The sequence below is a fragment of the Sinocyclocheilus rhinocerous genome, unplaced genomic scaffold (assembly GCF_001515625.1).
Source record: "Sinocyclocheilus rhinocerous isolate Xijiao unplaced genomic scaffold, SAMN03320098_v1.1 scaffold220, whole genome shotgun sequence".
Lineage (NCBI taxonomy): Eukaryota > Metazoa > Chordata > Actinopteri > Cypriniformes > Cyprinidae > Sinocyclocheilus > Sinocyclocheilus rhinocerous.
In genome coordinates this window covers 668,090-681,432 of record NW_015666573.1, presented here as the reverse complement: position 1 = coordinate 681,432, position 13,343 = coordinate 668,090, and the positions used below count along the sequence as shown (strand labels likewise).

Genomic DNA, 13,343 nt, shown 5'->3' with positions numbered 1-13,343 from the left:
TGTTCTCGTGTTGGGTGTGCTTTTCTTTTTTTGTAAATGTGCTCTGTATGTACGAGGGGACAAACCTGGTGGCCACTGCTGTCGAGGAATAAAATGTTGGAAGTTTTTCATTGTCTTTAAAAGCAAAAGGGGGAAAAAAGACAAACTGGTTCTCTTCATCTCTTTTGGCTAATGTGACTATCTTTTCTGTCTGAGCATTCCTTGCAAACAGAGACAAAGAGGGGGGCATGTCTTTTATTGTTTTAGGGCCACAAGATTACTTATATAATTTTACATTACAAACTGACTTCAGATTTTTTTTGTATATGTTCAGTAAGGTCACTGCATCGTCAGAAATATTATAGTTGTTAAAGCACTCAATTCACATACCCTTGATATCCAGGGTCACTGCCTCTATTAAAAGGATAATTCACCCAGAAATGAAAAATCTGTCATTTACTCACCCTCATGCCATTTCAAACCTGTATGACTTTCATCTGTGGAACGCAAAATCTATTTTTCTTTTCAAAATACAATGGGGTGCAATATTGTTTTTGGACACCGTTGGCTATCATTTGAAGCATTCTTCAAAATATCATCGTTTGTGAAAGAAAGAAAGTCATGCAGGTTTGAAATGACATGACGGTGCATAAATGATGGCAGAATTTTCAATTTTAGATGGATTATCTCTTTAATATGGCAGTTCAACCACTGCCAATGCTACCGCACATATCCCTCAATGGAGGAATACTGCATTACCAATCACTATCACTCATGTTATTGAAATATACATCAGTATAATTATTTCCCACTGTACCCCCCTGAGCTCATATTTTCTCTGTTTCCATTATTAATCCCATGCCAGGCCTTGGATGCGTGCACACACATGCACTCTCGCTGGTGTGTGCTCAGTCCTTAGTCTGTTATCGTATATCAGCTCTTGTTGTTTTCTAAGAGGCCATTGATTCCGTCATACACGTGGATGTGGTATCGATCCGCAGTCTTCAGCTCCTGTCTCCAGGCCCATCTCTTCTGCTGCCTTAGATATTACACTGTGGAGGCACAATCCCTGTAGAGTGACCTCTGACCCCTTCATCAGTTTCCACAAAATACAAGCATAGATAGCTTTCTCTTTGGTTCACCCCAGACCATATTTTTCTCTCTGTTTGTCTCCCCCCTTTCCTCTGTCTCTCTATGTCAGTGCAATTCTGAATGATCCTGAGGAAATGTGTTTGCATGCTTATATTAACATGGATGATGTCAACTTGATGCAATGATAATTTAATAAGTGATGCTCAACACAAAAAAAAAACTGACAATGAACTTGATACTAACACTACTAATGACAAACATGTTGACCTAGCAACCTGTTCGATATCATCAAAGCATTGATGATTAATGTTGTTAATATTGTATATCCTCTTTGAGATGGTATTACATTTTCTGGATATATTTTTCTTTGTTTGTTTGTTTCTTTGCTTTTTTTTAGTTTTCTTTGAAAAGGTTTACTTTTTTATATGTTCAGATTAAACTGAGACTTAGAGCAAGAAAAAAATGAAATGCAGTCAGGACGAGAGAACATTTCAGCTGAAAAAAAAAAATTTTTTTTTTTTAAACTTTTAGGAGGGTGATTATGTGAATGACAAGAAGATGATTCTAAGGCTGGAGCGATGATGGCTGAAATAAAACATATGTATGAAAAATCATTGCAATGTGTTTGCGTGATACAGCTGTTTGTGTTCATGTAATGGGTTGTGAATCAACCTGATCATTCTGTCTACCTCTTACTTTGTGTCTCACTTCCTTCTCCCTCCTGCTGTGCATTAACTTGTGTGTAATTATTTAGTCACCATCATAAGTTCTTTATTGTGGGCCCACTTTATATAAACGCAGTGTGGAGCATTGCATTCATGTACTTGCTTTTTTTTCTGTATTTCCATAGGCATGCAAACGCACTCACAACCACACGTGTCATATCCATAAATCAAACCTGGCCTTTCTCCACCTCAGCCTCGTTCTTCAGATCAGGTTGTATCTTTATGGCTTTTCCGGTCACACAACTTCCTGGAGTTAATTGCACCCATGTGGTGTGATTCTTAGAGGGTTTGATTTGCCTGATTCTTCGACATCCATCTTGACTTCTTAGAGTCACATTCATGTGAGTCTAATGCACTGTTCATCTGAGTCTCACTGTACGCGGAACAGCCAGAGTCAGCACTATCTGACACACACAGATACAGGAAGAGAGACAGAGGTGCAGGGAATTAGCGCATGTGGTGAAGACTACAAATGTGCTACGGAGAAGAGCAGGGGGTAAATCTTGACAAGAGAACAGGAGACAGTTTCATCAACACAGCCATTAAGACAGTATCTTAAAGGGGTCATATGATGCGATTTCAATTTTTCCTTTCTCTTTGAAGTGTTACAAGCTCTTGGTGCATAAAGAAGATCTGTAAAGTTGCAAAGACTAAAGTCTCAAATCCAAAGAGATATTCTTTATAAAAGTTAAGAGTCAACCACGCCTACCTAAAACGGCTCGTTCTAACACGCCCCCACATACCTACGTCACGATGTGGGAAGATTTGCATAACGCAACCCAAATGTTCACGCAAAGAAAGAAAGCGTAACTTTTATTCTCGCTGTAGTATTGTTGACGCTGCAGCCCTAGAGCTGATCCGTGCTGGTCGCTGAGGAAATACATCAACTTCGCGCTGTGGATCGCCGGATCAGCTTTCACCGTGGACGAAGCGGAGTCCAGCCCGGGGTCGTCACATGTGGTTGCCACAAACCCGCCGGCCGCGCCGTTCTCAAGCCCCCCCGCCACCGCTCACTCTAGCCCTCCGGCCGCCGCTCACTCAAGCCCGCCGTGTGTTTCGTTGTGAAAGCGAAACTACTTTGTTTGGTCTAGAAAAAGAGGACACGACTAGAAATCAGTGGTTAAGTTGTATTTACAACACTGTTCCAGAACACTTCAACCCAAATATTCAGATGTGTCCAGAGCTTTTTATGGAGGACTGTTTCCTGATCCTGGTAGAGTAGACTACAATGCCGGCTGTTCTGACTCAAAGACTGTAAGTACGTTTTTTATAGTTAAAGAATATCCCACTGACGATTCAAACGCGAGTTTTGAGCAGTGTAGAGTAGCGCTTGTTGTTTGTCATTTCTCCGATCACAAATGCAGACAAGGCGCGATGCAACGCGTAAAAAGACAGTATTAAAATAATGTTCTTTTTAGCAACATCATATGACCCCTTTAAGAACTAGTCTGACCAAAATTATCAAATTTGACCAATCAATTTTTTACTTCAAAAAAGTAATGACTAGTCTTTAAAAAAAGTAAATGACTGACTTCTAATATTACTATATTCTAAGCAGTTTATGCAGCTGGCCCCAGGTCGAACTATATGAAAAGAGCGATAAGAGGATAAATGTTTGAGAATAGCTGGAGAAAAACTATTAGGGGGATGGAATTAAATGAATATTCCTTAATTCAGGTTCAATGCAAGTTAAGCTCCACTGACACTTGTGGCATGATGTTCACTTCAAAAATGTATGTAGACTTGGGTTACAGTGATGCACTTACAATAAACGTGAATGGGGTCATACTGTAAATGTTAAAATTCTCAGTTTCAGAAGCAAAAAAAAAAAGTTTACCATTACACAGAAAAGTATGGAGTACCGGCGCACATGACATAAAGGGGAAAAAAGTAAATCGTGCGTACGAAATAATAATTCGTTCTACTTCCTGTCTGCATTCTCATTAACTGAGAAAAAAGTTCGTTTTAATGCCTTTAATTTTCTTTACTATGACGATGTAGCCTTTGCAGTCACGGCGAATTTTCGCCGGTGAAACTAGGTCATTTCGCCTGAGAGTAAAAGATTTCCACATGCAGATTTTGCCGTGTTGACCAGTGACTAGTACTATTTTTGCGTTTTCGACATTTTAGGCACGCAAATAAAAGTGCACGTGTGCATATTTTAAAATATTACTTGCAAATAATTATTACTTCCCAGAAGTGCCTTCAATGTACTATTTCTTTATGCTTTATTAAAAAAAATAAAAAATATCCCCCGCCCCATTACTACCGTGTTTCAACCATTCATTAATTTATGAATGAAAGCAACATTATGCCACAAATGCTAACGACTGAGCTTGCATTGAACCCGGGACATTCCTTAAAAATGATTCCGTGGCCATGCAGGGTTTGTAAGGATGAAAATATAAGAACGAAGAGAAAACAGAGGAAGAGGTGCCGATCCGGTATACATGCACACCGAGACACCTGCAACACATCGGCCGAGTGCGAGCAGCATGAGAAGCGCACAGTCAGCCGGAGACGCTGCTGAGGTGAAGACACTCCAGTTAGCACAACGCGCGCTGAGGGGTGGGGGTCGGGGGAGCCGCAGTCTCCATGGCAACCTTCCCACAGTGCAAAAAAAAAAATCATTTAGTCAGAAAGATATTTCACCCGGCTCACTGAGCTGAAAGAGAGATGGGGGATAGAGAAAGAAAGAGAGAGAGAGATCAGAGGAGAAAAACTTGAGGAGCGGGCGTTGTGAAGAGCTGTTTTTATCACTATGGGAAAAGAAAAAATGATCGAGTGATATTAGTAACATGGTGCAATTATCATTAGCCTACTGTTAATAGCTGGGACTGTAATCGAGAATGCTCATTTTCACAGCCTCAGGGAAAGACATCAATTTCGAGATTAATTTCTGTAATGACAACCGTGAATATTCTGGGAAAATATTATGTAATGTAGGAGTGTTTTTGGAGTTGTGTAAGTGATCATGCACCTGTTTTTTCTCACCTGTGCCCTGTGAAATGTACCTTGGAGGCACATTATTGTAGTCCCAGTGACCCAGATAGTGGTGGTATGTAGATATGGGCGTGTTCTGTACGCTCTGGTCGCCTGGTGTGAGTTCCAGATGGCTCCTGTCTCCCAGCAGAGAGCACCAGTAAAGGCTTCGTGTTTTAATCAGTGCCACCTGGAGGACACCTCTCCTGAGAATAATGTCGGACATCTGGAAACAAGACAACATTTTGTGTGATTTTGAAGTGGAATGCATAAATGTTCTGAGTGATGCAGAAGAGCTGATAGTTATATACACTCTCAGACAAAAAGGTACAAAAGCTGTCCCTGGGGCGGTACCCTTTGAAAAGGTACTAATATGTACCTTTTAGGTACAACTATGTACACTTTAATATGCACTCTTTAGTTACAAAGGTATGAAAAGGTACCGCAGTGACAGCTTTTGTACACCTCAGACATGTTGTTTTATTATTAAAACACACGAAAGTGTTGATCTTAGGAAACAACAGCAAATTTGCATGCATTTTTTATTTTTTGGTGGGAGAAAATTTCACACTATAGGCAAATAACATGAATTTTATAAGGTTATACATTTTCAATTATATGCTAACATAAATCTTCATTAATGGTGCACAAGAGCATCTACATTTGTGTGTGCAGCACAAATAAAAAAGGAATTATGGGCCACCTCATTCATTCAAGTTTTTTCTCACTCTGTGTATTGAATTATAATAACAAATATATTCACTTAAATTCAAGCTGTCTGCTGGGGTGTTCAGCAAGGAAAAGTGTCTCTAGTACAAATTTTGTCCAAGGTCAATGAACCAGTTATATATGTTATATAGCCTATATTATATAATATAATATATTCAAACAGAGAAGTTCAAATAAATTAATGATGGATGCATTGTTCAAAGGGGCCTTTTACATTGTTACCAACTTTTACAAGGTTACCGAAAAATTCGAATAAATATATTAAGGAGCACAACTGTTTTCATCGTTGATAATGAGAATTAGATTGATTTCTGAAGGATCATGTGACATGACAGCTGAAGGATGAGTGATGTCTGGCGAAAATTCAGCTTTGCTATCACAGAAAAAAATTTACATTTTCAATATGAATACAAAGTTACAGCTATTTTAAATAGTAAAAATATTTCTCAAAATTACTGTTTTTACTGTATTATTGATCAAATAAATGCCTTGGTAAACATAAGAAACGTCTTATGTTTCTTAACATAATCATATATGTGAATCATATACGTGAATCATATATGTGACCCTGGACCACAAAACTGTTTTTTTTTTAATTGAGATTTATAAATCTTTCCATTGATGTATGGTTTGTTAGGATAGGACAATATTTGGCCGAGATACAACTATTTGAAAATCTGGAATCTGAGGGTGCAAAAAAATCTAAATATTGAGAAAATTGCCTTTAAAGTTGCCCAAATGAAGTTCTTAGTAATGCATATTACTAATCAAAAATTAAGTTTTAATATATTTACAGTAGGAAATTTACTAAGTATCTTCATGAAACACGATCTTTACTTAATATCCTAATGATTTTTGGCATAAAAGAAAAATAAATAATTTTGACCCATACAATGTTTTTTTTGGCTATTGCATATACCCTATCGACTTAAGACTGGTTTTGTGGTCCAGGGTCACATATGTATTATTCCACTAAATTACCTAATGGGCAGAAACATGTTTTAGGTTCATATGGGCAACCTTATAATAAGTAATAAATAAATATTTAAATAATGTTTTACTATACTGGAAATTCAGTCTTTAAACAGCTGTGATGCTGTCAATCAATATATGGTATAAAGATTAGCAGTGGTTTTGCCTTTAAGTTCCCTTGTTCACCTTAAATCCGTCTAATCTGGCCACCCAGATCACAGAGCTGAGCTAAAGCCTCCAAAATTGTGCCACTCCACAAAAGAAAACTCCCTGGAGATGGATGTAGAATAGAGCACAGTAAATCACTGCATCTCTAAAAAAAATCTCTCATTTGGACACAAGACACCAGGGCTGGACTGAGGTTAAAATTCAGCCTTGGACAAATCCAGCCCATCTGCCCACAAGTTCCCTCTTTAATGATTTGCTGGGTTATATAGGGCCTTAAATTATAGTAAATAAATGAATAAATAAAACAAATAATGACAGATATTACTGAATTCACAGCAAATGCTACAAACTTAATAAGGCATTTTTGTCACATAGAAATCCACTTGACAGTAAAGCATGAATGCAGAAAATATACTGCTATTAAGTTATTAAGTCATCATTTCCTCACCCTCACGAGTCATGACTTACTTTCTTCTGTGGAACACAAAAGAAGATATTTTGTAGAATGTTACCAAACCATTTTGGTTACCCTTGATTTTATGGACAAAAAAATCTTGAATTTCTTAAATTATTTTATTTAATGACCCACAGAAGAAAGAAATTCATACAGCTTTAGAATGACATGATGGTGAGTAAATGATGACAATTTTAATTTTGGGGTGAACTATCCCTTTAAAAACTTTAACATTTGTCATTTGTATAGTTAACACTAATTTATGACACTGATATTTATCTTTAAAGGGGTCATAAGATGCGATTTCAAGTTTTTCTTTCTCTTTGGAGTGTTACAAGCTGATTGTGCATAGATAAGATCCCTGAAGTTGCAAAGACTAAAGTCTCAAAACCAAAGGAGGGGGCTTTGTAGAAAACGAAGCGTTTGAGAGAGGCGGGGCATAGAGGACCTACAATAATGTACAGTATTTGAAAAATAATGTGTTTTTTGAACATTAAAGCATGTCAACATATTCTGTTACACCAAATACACAAAATAATGATCTTTAAAAAAGCATCATATGACCCCTTTAATCAGGCTCTTATTTAACATTTTACTTTGATTAAAATGAATTAGAACTAAACATTTAAAGAGAAGCTATTAAAGCTATTCTGTTAAATTATAATTTGCCCTAATGAAATTTACCTTAGTTCTTGCATAGAATCCAGAGTTTAACTGACTAATATTTGTAAGATGGAGGTGACAAGTAAAACCATGGTCTTCATGGTTATATGGTTTTTAAAATAAATAATAAGTAATAATAAACTATGGAATATTAAACAAAAACTTAAACATGTAGAAACTACAAAAACAACTTGTATAAAAGTAAAATATGTCGATATATAATATAAGTAATAACCGTAACATTTATATAAATATAATAAAAACATTTCTGCCAAAACACCATAGGCTATTTGTACAGTGTTAATAACTGCAAGGTAAATTACCACGGTGCTGAATTGACAAGCTTGTAATGATGTATTGGCATTTTCCAGTTTACCTCGTCATGCAGTTTACATTGTCATGGCTGTTTTCAGCAGCATCGCTTGAACCTTTACTGTTCTCATATCACACGAGTCTGTAAAACACATCTGAATGAATCAAGCGACTTCCTCTGTTTATCACTTTACATCGTGGCGGAAGCGCAATGTCCCGGTGCTCCCGATGGCCAGTACATGCCTGGTTCCGGGACAATCATAACTAATCCTAGGGGCACTCTTCTGTTTACTGACCGCGAAAAGCAAAGGAACTCGATGCTCTCCGTTGCTCGCTGGAGAACAGATTCTATTGTTGGAAGGAGACAGAACGCGCGAGCCTCAGGGCCACTTAGCTCGCGGCGCGCTGTTCTCATTTGACAGCAGTTCGGGTCGCTCGGGGCCGTCTGAGTAATTATGCACATTCTTGCAGTAAAGAGCAACGAGGACAAGAAACAGGTTGCACGCCGACCTAAAAACATGATTCTTTCTTCAATAACTTACCTGTCTCCTCCTTTCTGATATTCAGTGAATCACAAAGCAGAGACGAGACTGATTCTGTGTAGGTGACATAAGGTATAAATAGGACAGTACTTTAGAGACAGTCCACGTACAATGTGATCACTCAAGAAAATAGACAATAATATACAGTATTATCCAGTTGTTTCTCCAACTGTCTTCAATAACTTACCTCTCTCCTCCTTTCTGATATTCAGTGAAGCACAGCGCAGAGACTGGACTGATTCTGTGTAGGCCTAGGTAACATAAAGTATAAATAGGACAGTAATTTAGAGACAGTCCATGTACAATGTGATTGCTCAAGAAAATAGTAAAGTTAGGCCTATACAGCATTATCCAGTTGTTTCTATGGTCTTCTTCTTCTTCTTCTTTTTTTTTTTTGGTTGCTTGACTTTGGTGACATCTACTGTTTACTTAGCTGATTGCTCTTAAGTTGTATGTCCCCAATAATAATAGTAATAGTAATAATAATTGTTATTATTATAACATATAATGGATTATTTTAATAAGATTTTAAATATAGCCTATTCTTTATTTAAGTACGATAATGCAAACCCCTTTTTGAACGACGCGTTTCAAAAAGGCGGGGCATAGAGGAGAAACAATAATGTACAGTATGTGGAAAATAATGTGTTTTTTTAACTTTAAACCGCATAAACACATTTCATTACACCAAATACACAAAATAATGTTCTTTTTAGCAGCATCATATGACCCCTTTAAATAATAATAATAATAATAATACTTTATTTGTATAGCACTTTTCTTCCCTCAAGAAGTGCTTGACAATGAAAAAACAATGTAAAAAGCACCAAGTACTTAAAACATATAAAATACAATAATGTAACATTGAAGATGAGACCCGCTATAAAATAAGAATAAAAGAAGAAAATTTGAAATTAAAACTAAATAATACATAAACAAAACATACGCTATAGGATCAATTTAAGAATAAAACATTATGATTAGTTATGACCTTATTAGAAATTATATGCATTTATGGATTAAGCATACATGTTATTTCCTTATGCAAACACAATAATGCCTAGTGGAGAGATATATGGAATGGCCATCTACGGTGTTTCTGTCTTTTTGTCCCGAGACGCAGCATTCCTGCGACCATACAACAATAGATGAATATGAATAGATGGCTGGATGGATCATAGTTACATTTTAGGTGGGCTTGAAATTGACGTACTTTTGTAATATAAAACGATCACTCATAAATCGATTCACCATCCCAGTCCAGTTCCCAGATCTAAGACCAGACCGTATTGTCGATTGCCGAGCGGAAATCCAGATATTTGTTGTCATCACGGTCTACACGAACGTTTAGCTGAAGCTTTCATAAAACAACTTAAGGCAGCTGGTTTAGATATAATCAAGCTAAATGACTGTATCAGTCCGTTTTATTCTTATTAGAAGTCAGTTCTACTAATACCAGCAGGTAAGACACACGAGCTAAATTAGCATTTAAGAGAACGGCTAACAAACATGCTAAGACTTGCATGTGTAAAGCTTGAACGTGTTCACATTATATTTTTTCGTTTATTTGCGTTATCTTTCTGTGAATTTGACTGTTTAATTGAATGAGAATAGAGATAAATATCTCAGCCAAAATGAGGCTGTCAGGCATCTTTGACACGGACTGAATCACTGAGTCATTCAAAAATGTCTATGTCGGCGTTTTTCTAGATATTAAGACATATGCATTCTTATCCTTTTCTCCGATGAACTGAAAATAACAGGAGTGTGTCCATCTCACAAATGTAGAATCCGTCTCTGCAGTCATCTCAACCATCTAATTCCAGCAACAGAATATAGACAAACTATTTTACCCGCGGAATTTTTTCTCCTATGCTGTTTTGCGGTGTTGGTAAATTCACCAATTAATTTTGAGTTAAAATATGTTGTTGTAACTTGCGTTACTGAGATTGTAAGGAGTAATAATATTACCCAAACTTGATTAGTAATGTGTTATATTACTGCGTTACAGCAAAAAGTAATATACTACTGTAATATTACTTTTGTAATGCGTTACTCCCAACACTGTTAATACATATATATATATATATATATATGTGTGTTATGGTTTGCTACTCTTGCTTTTAGAACAGACATGACAATAGATAGTGGTAGTAATAATAATTTAAAAAAAACAGTAAATAATGCTTCAGAGCCAATAGTCACAGTAAAGTTTAAATTCCCGTACACTATACGAATTCTATATTACATATTATTATTTAATAGTTACAGCAAACGTTCCGTATGATATTGAACTAATGTATGTCTTGTTTGCAGACACTAGGCGACCCATATGGACCCGACGTCCAAGTCTGGGTTGAATCAGGTGTCAGATGTGGTGTTTGTCATAGAGGGAACTGCAAACCTTGGTCCATATTTTGAATCACTTCGGAAGAATTATATACTACCGACTATAGAGTAAGAGTCATCACCTGTTTATTCATGCTGACATTTGTAAGACTTCTGTACTGACCTACTTTGCTTGATCGCAGGTATTTTAATGGAGGACCACCAGCTGAAACAGATTTTGGAGGAGATGTGAGTTGGATGAATCTGTTTACACCTTCTCTTTACATTAGTGCTGTCATTTCAACGTCTGATAATCTTTTTGCTTTTAATAGTATGGTGGCACTCAATATGGCCTGGTGGTCTTCAACACAGTGGATTGTGCTCCAGAATCTTACGTCCAGTGCCATGCTCCCACCAGCTCTGCTTTTGAGTTTGTCTCTTGGATTGACAGCATTCAGTAAGGGCTGCCACGATTCCATGATATTTGCATTTTATGGTAGAAAGTCTGAGATAAAAGTGTGCTTTTGCTTGTTTAGATGATCTGTTAGTTATGAGTTTATGTCTGCTTTGAAGATTTACATGTTTTAAATGCTGAGAATTGCAACCTTTACGCTGATGCTTTCTGCACAGATTCATGGGAGGTGGAGCAGAGAGCTGCAGTCTCATTGCTGAGGGTCTCTCTGTGGCCCTGCAGCTCTTTGACGACTTCAAAAAGATGAGGGAGCAAATGTGAGTTATTTAACTTTTTCTGTGGTATCAAAATTCTGCGGTTGTATGTGTTCTCATTGTTTCTCTATTCAGTGGTCAGACCCACAAGGTTTGCGTTTTGCTGTGTAATTCTCCTCCATATTTACTACCGGCTGTGGAGAGCGTCAGCTATACGGGCTGCACCGCAGACAGCCTGGTCCAGATCATACGTGATGTGAGTATACACTGATCTACTTGTTTTATCAGATATGTCTGTTGATCACTGAATTTGCTGCGGCTTTCTCAAAAATTGCAGCAATATTTGCTGCATTTTTGTGTCATTTTGCAGTGAAAACCCATCGGTAATCTTGATGTACTTATGTAAATGAGTTAATTACAAAAAAAAGGCAGTTCTGGTCCCCCATGCACAATGCAGTGGTGACACCAGCATAGAAATACTCATGATTTTGCTATGCTGAAAATACAGAATTGTGGTAGACACGATCAGTGGCACTGATTATATACTATACATTTTACAATTCTATAATTGTCTATTGTTGTAATATTGTTTTTGCTCTTTTAATTTATGATAGTGTTATCAGTGATTAGATTAATTAGAAATATTTAAAATATGCATTTTCTGTAAAATAATGTGCTTATTTAAATCTACTTGTGAAATCAAGCATTATGGAGACTAGCAAATATTCGCCCCAGTATACATTATATTCAGTATTACATAGAGTAGTTTAATACAACCCTCTACATTGCGAGTAAATCACTCGCATATGCGACTAAATCTTCACTCTGGCGACTAAATGATGTCTAATATTAGCCAATTGCTAATAAATTCTCAGATTTTACTCGCCAGTGTGTGAGTTGGAGGCTAAGTATAAGTTTAGCTCAGATATATTTTCACTCGCCGAACACTCTCTGACTGAGCGCATCAGAGTTTCACTCTCCGCCAAGCGATCTGTGCTGTTTTTCAGTTCATCTGAATGGATGTGCAACGCACATGTATTTAACATGTATTTAACCTGTATGTAAACTCTAATGTGAAGCGCACGACTCGCCGTCGCTTTGTTTCACAAACACACACAGCGAGAGAGGGAGAGAATTGACGCGCTACCTATGCGCGCTACATGTAAACGATATTCTTTGTTGTATTTTGCTGTCAAAATAACGGAGTTCCTTTGGAATTCTTCAGCTTTTAAGAAATGCCGGGTTTTCCGGTAGTGGGCGGAACTAATGCGCAAACAGCAATCTCATTGGCTGGCGCTCACCTATTATCGTCCCTATTTTGATTTCAGCAAATCAGTTCGAGCGAACGCACACAACCTGATTAATATTCATGAATCCAGTAGCTCATTAATCCTTGGTGCGTTTTATATTGTTCTTATTAGTAGAATTCGTATCATTATTATCTAATCAGTATTTCTGTTAGCTTTTCCCCAATGTTTTCTTTTTTCTTTTTTTTACAGAAACACTGAATGACCAAAAAAGCACCACCACCAGTCCGAAGTTCAGTTAAAATGACTAATATGCATTCATACATGGTTATCAAGTTTTAATTCTAATTACAAAAGTTCTATCATTAAATAACATTGATTATCATATTATAATGCTTGACTGACTGATGTTAAGAGTGTACTTTCAGATATTTATAAAACTGTGCCATTTCACAAACAAACAAATATATATATATATATATAT

The 13,343-nt window shown here is 36.9% G+C and overlaps 1 protein-coding gene across 8 annotated transcripts in view; it reads left to right on the top strand.

The window, feature by feature from the left end:
- Positions 1–9,890: 9,890 nt before the first annotated feature.
- The window catches only part of LOC107732883 (mediator of RNA polymerase II transcription subunit 25-like), a 30,344-nt gene continuing 26,891 nt past the window's right edge, over positions 9,891–13,343 (top strand). For all 8 annotated transcript variants that reach the window (XM_016544311.1, XM_016544312.1, XM_016544314.1 and 5 more), the window contains exons 1-6: positions 9,891–10,080; positions 10,935–11,075; positions 11,150–11,195; positions 11,279–11,403; positions 11,577–11,675; positions 11,748–11,868. In XM_016544311.1, coding sequence (XP_016399797.1) covers positions 10,951–11,075; positions 11,150–11,195; positions 11,279–11,403; positions 11,577–11,675; positions 11,748–11,868 — 516 coding nt within the window. In that variant the 5' untranslated portion in view covers positions 9,891–10,080; positions 10,935–10,950. The remainder of the gene's footprint in view (positions 10,081–10,934; positions 11,076–11,149; positions 11,196–11,278; positions 11,404–11,576; positions 11,676–11,747; positions 11,869–13,343) is intronic.